Source organism: Sardina pilchardus, chromosome 12 (assembly GCF_963854185.1).
Source record: "Sardina pilchardus chromosome 12, fSarPil1.1, whole genome shotgun sequence".
NCBI classification, from domain to species: domain Eukaryota; kingdom Metazoa; phylum Chordata; class Actinopteri; order Clupeiformes; family Clupeidae; genus Sardina; species Sardina pilchardus.
This window is the reverse complement of record NC_085005.1, coordinates 27,783,402-27,799,988: the sequence shown is the minus strand read 5'-3', so window position 1 is coordinate 27,799,988 and position 16,587 is coordinate 27,783,402. Positions and strand designations below refer to the sequence as shown.

Below are 16,587 nucleotides of genomic sequence, written 5' to 3'. Positions count from 1 at the left end.
TGATAGTTCTGTTTGTTGGAGTGGACTACTCAACACGATAAGACAGAAAGAAGTTTATCTTAGTTGCTGACTAAGTGGCTAGTGCTTTTTGCATGGACTTTGCTAACAAGCTAGCGGCCAGCGACCTTGACTAGTGAAGCCTGTGTGGAACTGCGTGACCGACGACGAACAACGGAGCCGGATAGCGTTTCCAAGTGGTGGATTAATCAGCTGCGTGAAACTTCTCTTCAAAAGTCTCCTCTTCAGCGTGAATCTTCTCGTCACTTCTCCTGCTGCGGTTTGCCTTGGATCCTGCGTGCGTGAGCTACAGACACACTGAGAAAAGGTACCATTAGCAGCTATTTTGTTTTCGCCTGCGTGGTGAAGCAGCCATTTTGTTTAAGGCTACAACGCACTCGAGCTGCATTCAGGCCTGCATCGAGTGAACATTCAAAGGGTATTTGAAAATAGTTTAGGGTTTTGCCGGCTATTTTATTTTCTTGGGCCCTTGTGTTTGAATATGAATGTGAATGCATTTGTGATTTGAAAAGTGATATTGCCAAGAGTATTTGGTTGAAGTTGCTTACTTTTTCTAAGTAAACATTTCATATTTTTGATAAAAACAGTTGTGTTTACTGACTATTTTGATATAATAAGTTGATTAAGAAAACGAGTATTCATTGCTTAAAAGTAAGTGTGTTAAAAGGATAAAAGTAATTCAGAGACATTTCATTTCATGTTAAAGTGTACATGTTAATGCTTAAAAAGTGATTTCAAAGGAAAGAGTATTTCATACAAGGTATTAATTAGACACACACACAAGTTTAATACTGATTAGTTTATTAGTGAAACCCCGCTTGTTTAATTGTTTGGAATAGAGTTTAAAGAACTCAGGTTAGCCACCTCTCACTATAGCCAACACGCTAGAGAGGCGCTACACAGGTATTGGCAACAAATGCTTAAATAAATCCACACAGACTAAATAATTATAATAACACAATCTAACAGAGTGGACTATTGGAGTGGAGTGGGACTTTTTCAAAAATAGAATAAAAAAGAAAGATGGAGTGAAGTGGTTCATCAAGTATTTGTGACGTCCTATTACAGAGAAATCCCTATAGCAATTTCAATCCTTTATTCTTGATGAGTCCATTCTTAATGGAATACAATATTCAACATTATACAGACCAAATGGGAGAAAGAGCTACGAGAGGACATACAAGTCAAGACCTGGTATGAGAGAGTTTGCTTGGAAGAATCAGATCCAGTACTTCATCACCTCCTTAATTAGGTGTGTGAACGCATGTCCAACTTTGGCCTGTTGGTGGTGCTAGAGTGCAACATGCCCACAAGTGGCAATGAGGAGAGGCCACAATAATGCACAGACACATTGAGTGTACACTAGGGCCCATAGTCTTTGATGCATGATCCAAGTAAGTGTTTAAGGTCTTAGGGATGTGCCAGTGTAATACTGTGAAGTGTGTGAGGGCTCACTCACTGAGCCTTTTCCACAAGTCAACCCGTGACCTGGCACCTGGAGTACCTAATCATTTGGCCTTTCTAGTTTAACTGTGCCAAGTAGTGGCATACTGGACAGAACCACACACATACACCTCCTTGGTGAAGCGTCATTAAAAGATTAACAATGACTGAGAAATTGGAAAGGCATCTGCCATGTGTTTATTTATAAAACATTCCCATACCTGTTGGGACAGAGACAGAATGATCATTGTCAAGCAGAGAAAAGATAAGCAAGAAGTTTTGGAAGGCACTCTGACACTCTTAGCTCATTGCCATTGTATAACATGGCTGCATTAATTGAAGAAATCTGGGGGGGGGGGGGGTTATCTGGGCTCTATTTATAGGTCATTTGGGGTCTAAATGCAGACCCAAAAACTAGATACAGAGCCCAGGTTGAAAAATTGCATATTTCTCCTGGAAACAAAAACAAAGTTTGTATATTTTTGGTTCAAAGTTTACAGTAATAGCCTATGGAGGCAAGCAAACATTATCCTCCCAGTAACCAACCTGCAGAGATGATGAATACAGTACTTTAGCTAGCCAACACATAACATTGCCCTGACAGGGTGTGAGTATGTGACTGTGCTATTCAGTCAATGTATAAGAAAACAGCATTCTGGAACAAGCGGTATATGCAAACAAAGTTATTGGTGCAAATGTAATCAGACCTGATTGGTTTCAAGGAGCTTTGGATGCAGTTAAGCCTATCTTTCTTGTAGCCAACAAAACTGTTCCAACACATTTTTGTTGAGAATATGTGGCAACATTATCATATGTAGAATATCTCCTTATTATACCACTACTAATTGGTAAATAAGTACCATTACATCTTGTTTTGTTTTGAAAACAGCAGGAGCTTTTTGTTTAAAACAAATAAGCTAAGGAGTTAAAACTCTTGCAAGACTGGTTTTGCTAACAACTGCATAGTTGGCAGATGATAAAAAAATTATCAACCTCACAATTTTTTTTTTTTCTTTCAGTGCTTCATCCAGCGTAACCAAAACAGAAACATTAACATTTCTTTGTAAGAAAAACCTGTAAGACTGCAGCGCTGCCAGCAGGAGAGAAGAGAGCACCTTCAAAAGTCTGTAAACAAACATTCATCCTTTTCTAACCGAGGCTTCGTTCAAAATATCCATGGTAAAGTTCTTCGCTATACAAATTGAGTATAGCAAACAAATTGTAGTGAATGAGTTGATAAGTTGTTTGCTATTCAGAGCACTACGTAGTGAGTGACTTGAGTCGGTGCTCCGAACGCAGGCCGAGTGTCGGCGGCTTCAGGTGGGCGGCAGGCCGTCGTGGCGGAGCATGACCTTGAAGGAGCGGGCGAAGTTGTTGACGAGCGAGCAGCTGTTGCCCTCGTAGGTGAGCGGCAGCAGGAAGGCCAGCAGGAGCAGCGAGAGGAGCAGCAGCTGGAGGGGCAGCGCCGCACAGCACACGCGCTGCAGGAAGCCACTGCTGCTCTTCTGGGCCTGCACACAACCAAAGACCAGCAGAGGGCGCCGTTACCACAATTTCCCGACTATTAGCCGCTGGCTTATACAGTACATTGATTGAGCTAAATTTCTTCAGCTATGAGGTTAATACAGGGGGCGGGGGGCAGTTAATATGGTGTTAATATGGCTTTGTTTCTTTTAACTTGCATGAAACACTGTCCTGCGGCTTATACACAATGCGGCTTACATGCGGGAAATTACTGTAAAGGGGCTGTGATGGACAGTAATTAGGGGGGTTAAAGACGCTATGATGTGCAGCAATTGCCTAGAAATAGTGACAGAATGTGAAGTAGTAACTGTTTGGATGTAATGACAAAAAATCACATGCATAAAAATCAGAAAGCTGAAAGACACATTTTGATTAGGGTGTACATTTCTGTATAGTGTTAGAAATATCATTTTATTTTATTCTATTCTATTTTCTTTTTTTTCTTTTTTTTTTGGTTTCCATGGACTGCACCAGGGCCGTTCAGTTTGATTCTGGAGTGGCACAACTTGTACTGGAAATAGAAGACTGAAGCTATTCATTAATGCTTAAGCCCAAAGAAAAGGCTTGGGCTAGCCCTAGACTAGACAAGAAGCATTAGAGTCTGCATGAATGTGTCCAGCTCGCTGCCAGCAAAGTATTAGTGTAAACCTCCAGAGGTACCAAATATGATAACACATGCAACATATCTTACTGTTCTTATTTCAGTCAATTTCTGCTTAGGTACCCGACTGGCCTGTGAAACACATGTCGAAGTCAACAGAGATATGAGTGCATTGTGAAGGTCTAGGATGACAGAATTGATTTACGTTTATATAAGGTCTATAATTTCAATAGTTCTATTCCTGGCATGCCAGTCTTTAACAGAGACACCAAGGTGTTCTGCAGCATTTCTGTGCATGTGAATCAGTAACATCAGTCTACTCATGGTCACCTTGAGATCTGCATGTGCCTGTGGATCTCCACAGTCCTGTAACTTGGTCCTGTAAAGGATCCAGTGATACCTCAGGTCCTCTAGAGCCTGACCTTCAGTCCCAGCAGAGATCATCCTCTCAAACAGGTCATGACCTTGGCCCAGGTCAGCACGAAGTTCCTGAGAATAGAATAGAATATTTACAGTAAAAGACTGACAACAGTCACATGGTTTGGTGTACCTGAAGGCATGTCATTACTCAGGGAAGGCGATGGGACTGAATAATACATTCATTCATTCATTCATTCATTCAGTCATTCATTCATTTATTAATCACCTCAAATGTGACGCACAATACCACTGTCATTGATTTATATGTGGACTACAGTATATAACTATTTTGCCTGTTCTTATTATGTTGTACTAATGCAGGTGTCAAAAATCAGGCCTGGGGGGTTTCATAAGGTCCCGTCAGGTTTCATACGGCCCCCCAGATGTTTTGGGTAGGAATGAAAAATTAGAAGAAGAAAAAAGATATTCACATCCAGTTGTCTTCAATTGTGTGTAATAAGCAATATCACTATAATCAAATCAATTGATTAAATGCAGCACTACAAACCATCCTCAGGAAGGAAGAGGCAGAAAAAACTGACATGGAAATAGAAAATGATGGCCCTCACGAGGTCTCATTCCAACAAATTGGGCCCACTGCCTGATATGAGTTTGACACCCCTGCACTAATGTATGCCTTGACCGCGAGCAGCTGTCAGTGGTACTTGATGCGCAAGACGACTTTCCCTTCCTGGGGACAATACAGTTGATTTAATCTGATCTGAGGCATGTAGAAATAGCATGTCAAGGCGTCAAAATGTAAATTGCACCAACAAGAAATGATAGGACTATTACAAATGCCACCTCACCTGAAGCTTCTGTTGCCGGGCTTGGAGTTCTTTTCCGCTTAGAGGCGCCTTGTAACTTGAGAGTTTGGAGAGTTCCGCATTCCCCCTTTTCAGCCAAGCCTCAAAGGCCTCTCTGTGTTTACTGGCTCTTCCATCACCCTGACCACACCCTGAACCCTCTCCAGAGCCCTGCAGGCCAGAACATACAGTTGTATGAGCTGTCAGTGGCAGACCTCTTAATGTAAAATACTGAATATGTGAGTCAATTCTGAAGGAAATTCTGAAAGTTCTAATTCAAGAGCAATTTCAATCTCTCTATTTCTTGGTTGTACTTTGAGGCTGCTATGCCATTTTAGCACCGGCATATGACAGTATGGTAAGCATAAAACCACGTATTAGACACATACAGACACATATACGACATACAATCTCTACTGGACTAAATACGTATTAGACTTTTCAACATAGAATAAGAGAGCTGTTACATCACCTCTGCATCCGATGCCAGATGACGCACACTTTGTTGCAGCAGATGACTATGGACAAACAACACAACACACACAATGTTACTCACAAGGCTTCATTTGGCACAGACACACGGCACACGCCATCAGATTAAGAGGACCTACCTTTGATGTTGGGTGCAGAGGCTGTGTATTGAGTTCCAGGATTCTCTCAGCCTCAGCAAAGCCTCCAGGATTTGTCCCTGGCCCTCCTTGGACGTCCTGGTCATCACTCGTTGGCCCAGGACCTCTGTCTGGTGTAGCTGTATCTCCTTCTCCAGAAGGTCTTCAAACTTTGCCTAAAAGAATACCAGCGTTTACAAAAAATTTTTACAAACTTGTTGATTTGATGAAATTGGTGTTTTAGACCATGTTATTTATTGAGGGATCAAATAGTGTTCTACATTGGTAATCATTTGATAAATCAAGAAGCCTGATTGAACATGCTGTACTGTAGTATATTCACATATGACTCTTTAATTCAGAGTGCTTCTTATCATTTGAGCAATTCTTCTTTGGCCTACATGATTTAAAAAAAAAATAGTTGTCTTTCCTCTGTCACTTTAACCAAATGCCCTCAATTCCGAATTCAACCTCTGGCACAACAACAGAAGGCCACAATAAGTAGATGCAGACCTGGATGTCTGTCTGGTCACTGGCTGGGCCTCCATCCCCAGACAGGACACCAGAAGCAGCTAGTCTCTTCTGCATCGCCTTCAGCCAGCTCTCCAGATCCAACAGGTTCCGGCCAAACTCCTCATGCTCTGCCACATTCTGAGTGCTCTCCTTCAGTTGCACCTGACAACACACAGAAAAGGTCATCAGACTAAGATGTAGAAACGTATCCTTAGATCATGCAGAGGATTGCAAATTGCACACACACACACACACACACACACACACACACACACACACACAAGCACCATCTTTTCCACTTCAGCGATTGCTGCATGTACTGTAACCTGCAATTCAGTGAAGGGCTTGGCTTACCTTGGCACCACTGCGCATATTTCTCCACTCCGCATGGAGAAAGTTGAATCTTTTCATGTTGCCTACGTTGTCTGAAACCAGCACTTTTAGAGATGTGAAATCAGCTTGAATGGCCTCCAACTCGGCCAAGATTACCTACAGAGTTACACATCGAAAACACACATATGCTCATATTTGGTCCTTCCTTGTCATGGCATTTAATAATCACAAAGATGACACTTTCGGTTGCCCATTTTTAGTTGAAACACATTTGGATTACTAATCAATGGGCAGACCAATTTAGCTTGTTTTACAGAAGGGCTGAAATGAACGTGGCACACCAACACTAGATAGTTACATTTCTAAAGTCCCATATACAGTAGGAGACCACATATGTGTACCTTTAGCTGGTCATTCTGATTCCTTTTGGCCTGTAGATCAGGTTGCAGTGTGCCAACTGATGTCAGTCTCTCTCTGAGAGAGTCTAGATGTTTTGATATGGATTCAAATCCTTTATCAATCTGATCCACACTGGACAGCATTCCCTAGGACATAAAGAAGAGTAATTAGTAAAAAGACACGCTTCTCAAAATGTTCTTCAAAACCTCCTGGATAATGCTAACAGCTAATGTTAACATCCAGAACATCATCCAAGAAGCTGTTGGTTTCTGCCCTCTGACCAAGCAAATGCACTTCATTGTATTACAAGACGGCAGTGAGAGCCGCTATCCAATTAGTCTTGCAAAGCCATATGGGTAGGAACCCTGAGCTTCCACGTGTAGACAATTTGAAATATAATATCAAGGCTTCAATAAGATGGTGTTTTAGGCAGAATCAAGTGTACATCTAGCCTGACGAGCCAGACCCACAATAGGATAACGCTAAACAAATCATCTTCTTGTTTTCAAGTAGCAGGATGCGTAACCTTCCCTCTCCACGCAATAGGATAACGCTAAACGAATCATCTTCTTGTTTTCAAATAACAGGATGCGTTACCGTCGCAACTTCTGGTCGCATGTCAGTCACCATTATGTTAAGCCCACCCACCGACTCTATACACGCTGTGATTGGCCCGCTGGTTTTTCGAGTTCTCAGCTCCCTGGCTCTATGGATCGTGCCTAGACTGCCCCGCCAGCCAAATTACATTTGCTGCCGCTAGGGGCGTCTAGATTTCTAGGCTAGTGCACATCTTGATGAAATGACAAAACAAACAGGTTTTCTGTAGATATGCAAACTTTACAGTGAAGCGTCTCATCGTTTTTCCGGAGGCAAGTCATAAGAATAATAACACGTTTGATTTATAGTGCCTTTCTCAGACTCAATTTCACTTTAAAAAGTCAACACAAACAGAGCACACACAGAGCAAGACACCACAAAAACAAACAAACAAATAAACAAAACAACAAAAAAAAAGCATTTGCAATGAGTCTATGTGGTAGCGGAAGTGTTCCAGAAACAGGAAGCTCTTGAGGTGAGCTTTGAAGAAAGGGAAGTCATACAGTACCTGCAGGTGGACCTTCCTCTGCTGGAGTTTCTCGTAGAGCTCTTCCCTCTTCCCAAACGCCACGCCGAGCTCTTTCAGGAGACTCTGGGCTTTGTCCGATCCGTGGACACAGTGTAACGAGTCCTCTCTCAGTGGCAAGGCTCTCTGCCTTTTCTCCAAGCCATGCCTGTGCTGCAACAACTTCTGTCTCAGCAACAGAACACACATACAGTATGTGAATGAGTGAATGGGAGGCATTGATCTGGAAAAGGGATTTGAGTGTTGAAAAGCTCTATCAATGAAGTCCATTTATCAGAGTGGCGTTTCTTGATGAACACATACAGTGTCCACAACAAAGGTTTACTGGAAAACTACAAACACAACACCACAAAGGCATTCTCACAATGGAGATCATTAGTTCTGATGGTGATTGTTAAAGAAATTATGTTATTATCATTGTTAAGTAGATTTAGGTGTGTCACAGTTTTCTTGTCAAGTATGCATGTATACGTGGACTGCTGATGCAAGGAAAATTCTTGTATACATTGTTCTTCTTTACGTCAAAGGTAACAGTGATATACAGTATATTGTTAAAACTGATACGTCTGTAGTAGTTATTCAATCCTCTATGACTCATGTACATGTACATGAGAGTCACATCAGACTACACCCTGGTGTAAAACTATGTCTGTGGTCAGGTCACACTGTGGTAGACACCATGTACCTTTAGCACGGAAGAGGTGTGAAAACAAGGACAGTTTGTTCCTTTTTCCCGGGAGCTTATTTGGAGCATATTTGAATATTCATCTCAAGAGGGGAATGTGTTTACTAACTATGCGTGACATCTACCTCTACAAATGCAGAAATTGACTGTTTGTGTGTTTGTGTGCGTGTGTGGGGTGGGGCGGGGGGGGGTGGGGGGTGCGTCAGTGCAGTGTCAGCATGAGTGAATGAGTGACACACACATGCCCGTGTCTATGTTTAGGACCCAAGGAATGTGTTAAGAGAGAGAGGGAATCTGTTGGATTTCTTTCGCCAGCTGGCTCCCGGCCAATCAGGTGCCTTGTGTCTGGTTTACAGTCTAGCGCTAGTCTTCAGGAGTAGGGCGTGTCTCTGCTGGGTGAGTGACAGCAGAAAGTGAAAGAGCCATGGCCTGAGCCGGAGGCAGTAGGAGCATTATTACCATACCTGATGTTTTCAAGCTAACGTACAATCTTTAGTCTGAGCAGATGGCCCATAATTCCATCTTCAGATGACTGTGCCCTGCCTCTAGGGTGCACGTTGAGTGACAGAGGCGTCTGTTTATCAGGCAAAGCCGCACCTCCACATTTTACAGCACAAGGACGCTGCTGTCGGATTCAGATGGCCCATAATTCCCTCTTTAGCTAACCATGTCTCCTTCCCCCAGAGGCTCCTGTTGAGGGACAGGGGAGTCTGTTTGTCGTTAGGCAGACCATACCTCCACATTGTCCAGCATAGGGGTGATATGTCTGGATTCAATCGACTCCAAAGGCACTTCCAGCATCTTGGTGGTCGTCTGATTCCACCGGCTGTGGTCCTGTAGCAGATCCCAAAGGCGCTTTGTCAAACTGGCCTCCTTCTCCGCGCACAGCCTGAAGGCCCGGCTTTTCACCCTACCAGACGCCAGGAAGACAAAATAAGCATTGAGCTCCTTTGCAATTTCCCCACGAGTCTAGAAAATGCATGCTTGATTTAATCATAAAATGACTATGTCTATGCACAACTGAGTTAGCTGGTGGAATTAGGATTTAGTCATGCGAGCAGGATGTGCAACGACTGACCCCTGGAACTCTTTTATGCAGCCCAGCAAGCGCTCGGACAGGGATGAGGCGTCGTGGGAATACCGCAGCAGTTTCTTCAGCTCCGCCTTCAGCTGTTCCACACTGGGTTCCTCAGTTGCCATGGCACTGAGGATATCCTGAGCGGGATTAGTCATCAAAATTCCACATTATTCGGGTAAAAGTAGAACAAGCCAGCATTCTTCACATGCACACACACACACACACACACACACACACACACACACACACACAAACCTCTAAACCACAACCTCCCCAGCACAGAGCAGGGATATAAACAGACTTTGATATGAACTAGGCCTGTGGATAATAGGACTGTAATTCCCAAACTTGAAAGCTGCAAGGACACCAGGTAAAAAACATATGAATTCAGACAAAATAAACGCTTCAGAACATAACCCAAGCTTTATATGAGGGTACAAGCCCTTCAAGGAGTGATGCATAAATTCCTGCAATGTTTCCAATGGGCGCAGTTCATTTGCTTTGCAACTGGTTATACCCCTAAACCGCCTGCAGAGAAAATTCCTTCATCACATAAAACACACCATACTCCACTAAGTGATGATTTGAGCGAATGAGGGAGGGTACTTTCTTTCACGGCATGCCTTCAGGGGAGAAATCTGATCTTTTATTAGCTTTACTCACTCGGAATGTTACAGTATTAGTCTTCAGAAACAATTTGCTCCATAACAATAACAACACATGATTTTAACTCTTCCCTCAGATAAAAATAGTTCTGGTTACTAATTTAACAACCGATATTGTTTGATAGGTTGATTGATTGTCAGATAAGGAAAATACATAGGCTGCGCTGCACATCTTGACTTTTGACACCCTGATTATTTCCTTTCCATTTTGTTCATTGGTGAAAATGAATAAACAATCAAAGTGTGTCATCCAGCTAGCTCTTACATTTTTTTGTTGTGCATGATTCCCACGTTAATAACATACAGAAATTTCCTGTGCATTAGCTGCATTGAGTATAAGCCGCAGTATTTTATGCTTAAAAGAAACAAAACCATATTAATATCATATTAATTGCCCCCCCTGTATTAACCTCATAGCTGTAGAAATGTTGCAAAATCAATGTATAAGCCGCGGCTAATGGTTGGGAAATTATGGTTAACTTATAATAACATACAGTATATTCTCAGACAATACTGAGAGGACTCTATGTGGCAGCTCCATCTTTGGGTACTCACAGCGGACGCCCTCCATGCGTCCAGTGAACTCTGCTCGCCTGCATCCTCGCTGTGTCCCTCCAGCTCCCTGGTGAACCTCTGCGTCTGAGCGTGGAGCCGGGCGACCTCTTTCTCCAGCTGCTCGGCCAGCGAGGCCCGGGCTTCCTGGGACCGCCGGCGCTCCCGCAGGGCCTCCCGCTCGGCCGTGAGTCGCTCCCTCAGCCGCTCCCACGCCCCGCGCAGAGCCTCCGTTTCCTGGGAGATCCGCTCGGCCCCCCCCGGAGATGAGCTGTGCTTCACCCCGATGGCCACAGACTCGATGTGAGACAAAGACGCCTCTCTCTTGCTCACTGTATCATAGAGCTCCTGGTTAAACAGAGCGCACATTGTCGTTTGACTTCATGCAAAAATAGACACAAACACTAAGGGCTTTCAGGGGGAAGAAAATAAAGTCCGTTTAGATATGGAGATATGATTCTTAAATGAGGAGTTGTGTTTGCGGACATATTTTGTGTCTTTATCACGTTGCAGCTGACTGAGCTTGACAGGTCTACCTGGAGTGTTTCCATCTTAATGTCTGCTGAATCTTCAGCATCCAAAGCCTGATTCACTCTCTGGGTCTGGGATGCCAGCCACGATCTGAAGTCTTCAACAAGGTTGTCGTAAGCCCTCTGCTCTTCGACAATCCTCTCCAGCAACGACACTCTCTCCTGAAGATGGGGATCAGTAGGAGGATTTGGTTCAGTTAGACTTGGCAAAACATTCCGAAATGCAAAAGGTCTGGGGGGGAATACTGATAGCAACTCGAGAGGAAGATAACAGCGAGACATGCCCAGACAGAGCACCAGTTAGGCACGTTAATGCATATATGGGTACTTGCTCTACATTAGTAAGAAAGAGCTGTTAAGTCATTACACTGGGCCCATTTCATCTCACTTAAAAGGGATGGTTCGGAGTAATTTGCACCTTTGCACCATGATCTCAAGCCAAACACCTCAAAAGCTTTTTTCCCTTGGTCGAACACTGGTCGAGTTATCACTATCTGCCAAATGGCTTTGGGACAAGCTAACGGAACCAACGGTGTATCTTGCAAATTACCCCTCTAATCATGCCCGGAATAGGACCAAACTTCTACAGTAGTACAAATAGGGTCTGTACTTAAAATGACATCAAATGAGGCATTGGAAAGTTTGTAAGTAAGTTTATTTAGATAACACTTTGTCTGATGGCTTTTACTCTCTGCTGCTACCACTAGCACTATGTCAACATTACGCTCATGCCCTTGTTGGGGCGTTTGGCTCGAGGTCATGGTGCAAAGGACCGTGGGGTAAACATACTCTAAACCATGCCTTTAAGGACAATGCCACTCCTATTGTTTGCGCTGCTGACTAGCAAAGGAATTCTTTAATGACACTGGAATGTTTCGAGTGTGTCTCTCCCATCAACCCTCCTTCAAGGTAATGTGAAAGGATGGTTCGTTTGCCACGCCCAAGAAAATATTTCCCCTCTTCTACCCAACAGGCACAATGAAACAGACCACCTTGGACAACTAAACCTGCTATGACTAATAAATATGATAAGCAAGAGCAGTCGGACACTGTGGGACTAAATTCATGCATCGGAATTCTTGATCCTGATCATTATGTGGTTGGATAGAGATATGCTAACGCTCTACCTTGAGTGCCCATTCGAAAGTAAACTGGACCAGCACAAGCACGCACGCTTTGCTTTGCAACATATCTTGTTCGTTGTTTATATCTTGTTATAAATACCTTTATTACACTACATGTATCTCCGCTGACTCTCTTAAGGCCGGCGCCCACCGGACACATACGCGGCGCACCGCGCCATTAAACAAATTAGAACTCCATTGTTTTCAATGGAGCAAAGCCCACTAGAAACGTCTGCCGCGCAGCAGCCTCCCACAGAGATAGAAAACTATTCTAAAATCCTGCGCGTCAAGCCCACACCGCCGAACACCGCTGTTCTCCCTGGAGCTGTGTGGGGTTAAGTGGGGTGCACCACAGTGCCAGCCCTCACCACCCTCTGGTGTACCATCCATCCCTCACTATTTGACTACTGCTACCACAATACAACATGATCAAGTCTGAACACAAAAGTCAAATCACCTTTATTACACTACATGTATCTCAACTGACTCTCGTATCCAGCGACAGACTTCTCCCTGGAGCTGTGTGGGGTTAAGTGGGGCGCACCACAGTGCCAGCCCTCACAACCCTCTGGTGAACCATCCATCCCTCACTATTTGACTACTGCTAGCGTAATTTCCCGACTATAAGCCGCGTCGTATACATTGATTTTGCAAAAACAACTCCGCTATGAGGCTCATACAGGGGGGCAGTTAATATGGTGTTAATATGGTTTTGTTTCTTTCAACTTGCATAAAACACTGTCCTGCGGCTTACACAAAAGTCAGCCGAACCTCTCTCACCTTGGCCTGCTCCAGCACTCTGTTGTAGGCGCCCTCCAGGTCCCGCCGTGCCTCGGGGCCCACGCTCTCGTCCTCCGTGCGGACGTGGAGGACCTCGGCCTCCTCCAGCAGCCGGCGCAGGTGGGCGTGGTGGTGCTGGGTGTCCTCCAGCAGCACGCGGTGGTGCTCCAGCTGCCAGAGCTTCTCCTGGGAGCCCAGCTGCAGCTCCGGCTCGGGGGCCAGGACCTGACGCGCCCGCAGCAGCCAAGCCCACAGCTCCTCGTAGGCCTTCAGGTACTCGCCCCAGTGGAGCCAAACCCACTCCACACGACTAAGGGGAGAGGGAATTGTGAATATACACACACACACACACACACACACACACACAGTACATTCAATTAATTCAAGTCAATTTCAATTAAATGTTCATTTATCTTCAGTCCCAATGCTATAACATTGTTCAAGACTGATACATCCACTGATACAAACATCACATTGTTATATAGTTTAGTTAAGCCAATTGTCTAGTCCGGAGAGAAGCATTCAAGTAAGAATTGCATTGTACAATCCATGATTGGATTAACAATAGATATGGGCCTCAAAGGGCCTTACAGAAGCCTGGCATACAGCTGGCACAAGCCAACACTGGCAAGGAGAAACTCTCTTTTCACAGGAAGTAACCTTGAGCAGAATTACAAGCCTTTGAGAGGCTTAGTGAAGTGTGCTAGATGGGCTTGTGTAACACTAAAGCCTACCAGGTGGCATAGAGTAAAATCTATTCTAAGCTAAATTACTAAATCAGTAATCTGTATATATCAATTTGACAACAGAACGCATATCACAGGCATGCTGGAAAAATTGGAAATGTTTCAGGCTTTTACAACAGCAGTATTATTTCAAGCCTCAACACAAAAATCAATATAACAATATATATATATATATAAAAGAAAATTAAACATAACCAGAATATTTCTGTTTGGCAAGACTGAATGTGTCACCTCCTTTAAGATAACCAACCAGAGCTCTGTGGGTATTGTTTTTGACATTATCATTCAGCTTGGTAAAACTACACTGAGATGTCCTCGTGTCTTTCTACTGCACCTGTGGCAATGTGTGATGTATGTAGAGGTCTCCTCCCACAATGCTTTGAGCTCCTTCAGCTTGGTGCAAATCTGGACCCTGTCCTCCTCGCTACTGGTTCTCAGCAAGGACTCCGCAGTTGCCATCACCAAATCCACCTTCATCCTGCCCTCTTCCTCGCTCTCGCAGATCTCCTGGTTCACAGGATTGTGTCAACAGACAGGACATCAATATTATCAATAATTATCACAGAATTTCACATCATAATATATGATTTGCTATAAATGATCATGATATACAGATAAAACAGTTTGTTGCATGTCTTATGTATTCAAGTTGTTTTTTGTTGCGCCAAATATAATAGCCTAAAATAAATCAAGCATTTAAGTAAGTCCTGTGTATCATATACTGTACATCATGAGTCATCACAACCATACCAAATAAATACCTCTGTCGCTCGGACTCGGGCTTCCAAGTCCTTTCTAGGTCCCTGTGTGTTGTCATTTTGCCGAAGTCTCTCCTGGACCACCTGGATCCATGAGCGAGCACTGTCCAGGCTTTGGTCAAACTCCACCTGCTGCTGCTGCTGAGTCATGATGCAGGCTGTGACTGCTTAGGAGGAGGAGAGGGAAGATCACAGACAGTTAATGAAAATGAGGAATAACATGGATGGAGCACACAAGTTCAAAATTCCCATCCTAAAGAACGGTGTGAAAATATATATATTTAAAAAAAAAACAATACCAATTATCTCTCTCTCTCTCTCTCTCTCTCTCTCTCTCTCTCTCTCCCTCTCTCTGTGTATCTGTCTGAGTGTGAGTAAGTATGAAAATAAATAGCATGAGTAGTTCAATCTCTCACTGGTTGGCATTTGTCAAAGGAAACTGACCTTGAAATCAGCTTGACTGTGTTTTTGTATACTATTCCAGAGAAATGTAGTCTCTAGGGCATGCAAATAAGAGCATGAAAGTAGTCAAATTGTTGAGCAAAACTGATGGGCCTATGCAAAAACGTTTAACAGACGCACATAAACATCTAGGTTGAGGAATAATGGTCTACTTGTAAAATAAACTGGTTCGATAGGGTCCCTGACACATCAGCACAAACATGAAGTCTATGAAAATTAAGAGATGCAAGCACAAATGCCTCTGAGCAATCTGAAAATGTTCTAGCATGCTGGTTAAACTGTTTCACGAATATCATAAACATGTTTGATTGTTTATTGCTTTAACCTGACAGAAACTGCGCTATGATAACACGGTTATGAACTGCCCTGTGCAAATGCTTCCTGAATAATGTTTTTTCGTCTCGAGAAGAACTAAAGGAAAAACACATTCCAAGGCTATGCCATCGAGGTACCACCATTCTCCAAAAACATTAACCGTGGTAACAGATAGGCTACGTACCGTTAGGAAGCAACAGAATAAACTGAGTAGCCTCAGCTAACTAGGCTATGTTTATATCCACTCTTGTCAACAGCTGTTAAAAAGATCCAAGTACTTTCTTAGCCGAAGCTTCAGTGGCTTCAGTGTAACAAATGAATAGCGAACAGTTAGCCTATCAAATAACAGTAAGCTTTAGGAAACATTCGGTTCCTAAATATAACCGTGAATAACTAATTACCGTAACTGGCTTATTCAAAACATATTACTGCGAAAGATTGGTTTATTTAGACTATATTAGCGTAATTCCGTACCAAATTCTGTGATTCTGATGATGGTCTTGATTCTCCAATAATGTGCTCAGCCACAGCACGATACAAACATAGTTGATCACTCCCTCTCACGAAACGAAGTTGTGGTGTGGTCTTGGCATATGACTCCAGTTGACTGCATACTGGCTAGACTGTGAACAATACCCTTGAAGGGCAGACAGCAACATGCGCAGTCGAACTTGTTCTGCATTAGTTCCTGCACATATTCAAATAAAAGCCCGCGGGGAAGTGCCCATGCTAGCGGAGCAGCGCTCTTGGCACGGTCGGGCTCAGGATCAGGAGAGCATGTCATGCTACATGCAAATTGAATGTCCATGAAGTGTTCGAATTATAACTTTGACCCTAAGGGGGTCTCTATTTTTTTTTTTTTTTAAATCGGTCAAATAAATAATAGGTCAAATAATAATAGGTACCAAATAAATAATACCAAACTGTGCAAGTACACGTAGCCTAAAAAAGACATAGGCCTAGGCGCTCTCCTGAAGCAAGTTCAAGAGGGTGAGGTTTTTTTTGCGCACGGCACAACTTCGTGCACGCACATACACAGCAGACAGAGAGAGGCTGCTACATACACATGTATATATTATTAATAATAATTTGCTATTGAAAGTT

The 16,587-nt window shown here is 43.4% G+C and overlaps 1 protein-coding gene across 3 annotated transcripts; it reads right to left on the bottom strand.

Moving 5' to 3' along the window:
• Nucleotides 1-1,634: 1,634 nt before the first annotated feature.
• On the bottom strand, nt 1,635-16,108 carry LOC134097958 (nesprin-3-like). 3 transcript variants are annotated; one of them, XM_062550912.1, is made up of 18 exons: nt 15,958-16,108; nt 14,710-14,873; nt 14,283-14,455; nt 13,203-13,512; nt 11,305-11,460; nt 10,772-11,116; nt 9,552-9,688; nt 9,209-9,383; nt 7,771-7,953; nt 6,668-6,811; nt 6,288-6,422; nt 5,934-6,095; nt 5,424-5,596; nt 5,285-5,330; nt 4,816-4,983; nt 3,917-4,075; nt 3,677-3,718; nt 1,635-2,972 (listed from the first exon to the last, which is right to left on the bottom strand). In XM_062550912.1, the coding sequence occupies exons 2-18, from the start codon at nt 14,854-14,856 to the stop codon at nt 2,778-2,780; spliced, it is 2,850 nt and encodes a 949-aa protein (XP_062406896.1). In that variant the 5' UTR covers nt 14,857-14,873; nt 15,958-16,108; the 3' UTR covers nt 1,635-2,777. The 3 variants fall into 3 exon arrangements, with proteins under 3 accessions (XP_062406896.1, XP_062406898.1, XP_062406899.1); XM_062550914.1 differs by having other exon boundaries at nt 14,710-14,870; XM_062550915.1 differs by lacking the exon at nt 3,677-3,718.
• Between the last annotated feature and the right edge of the window lie 479 nt (nt 16,109-16,587).

Coding starts and splice junctions, on each gene's coding strand:
- LOC134097958 (XM_062550912.1), bottom strand. CDS start 14,856: ATGACTCAGCAGCAGCAGCAGGTGGAGTTTGACCAAAGCCTGGACAGT. Junction 13,513..14,282: donor TACATCACACATTGCCACAG/GTGCAGTAGAAA, acceptor CTCTCCCCTTAG/TCGTGTGGAGTGGGTTTGGC. Junction 3,719..3,916: donor AGGCACATGCAGATCTCAAG/GTGACCATGAGT, acceptor TGTGTTTCACAG/GCCAGTCGGGTACCTAAGCA.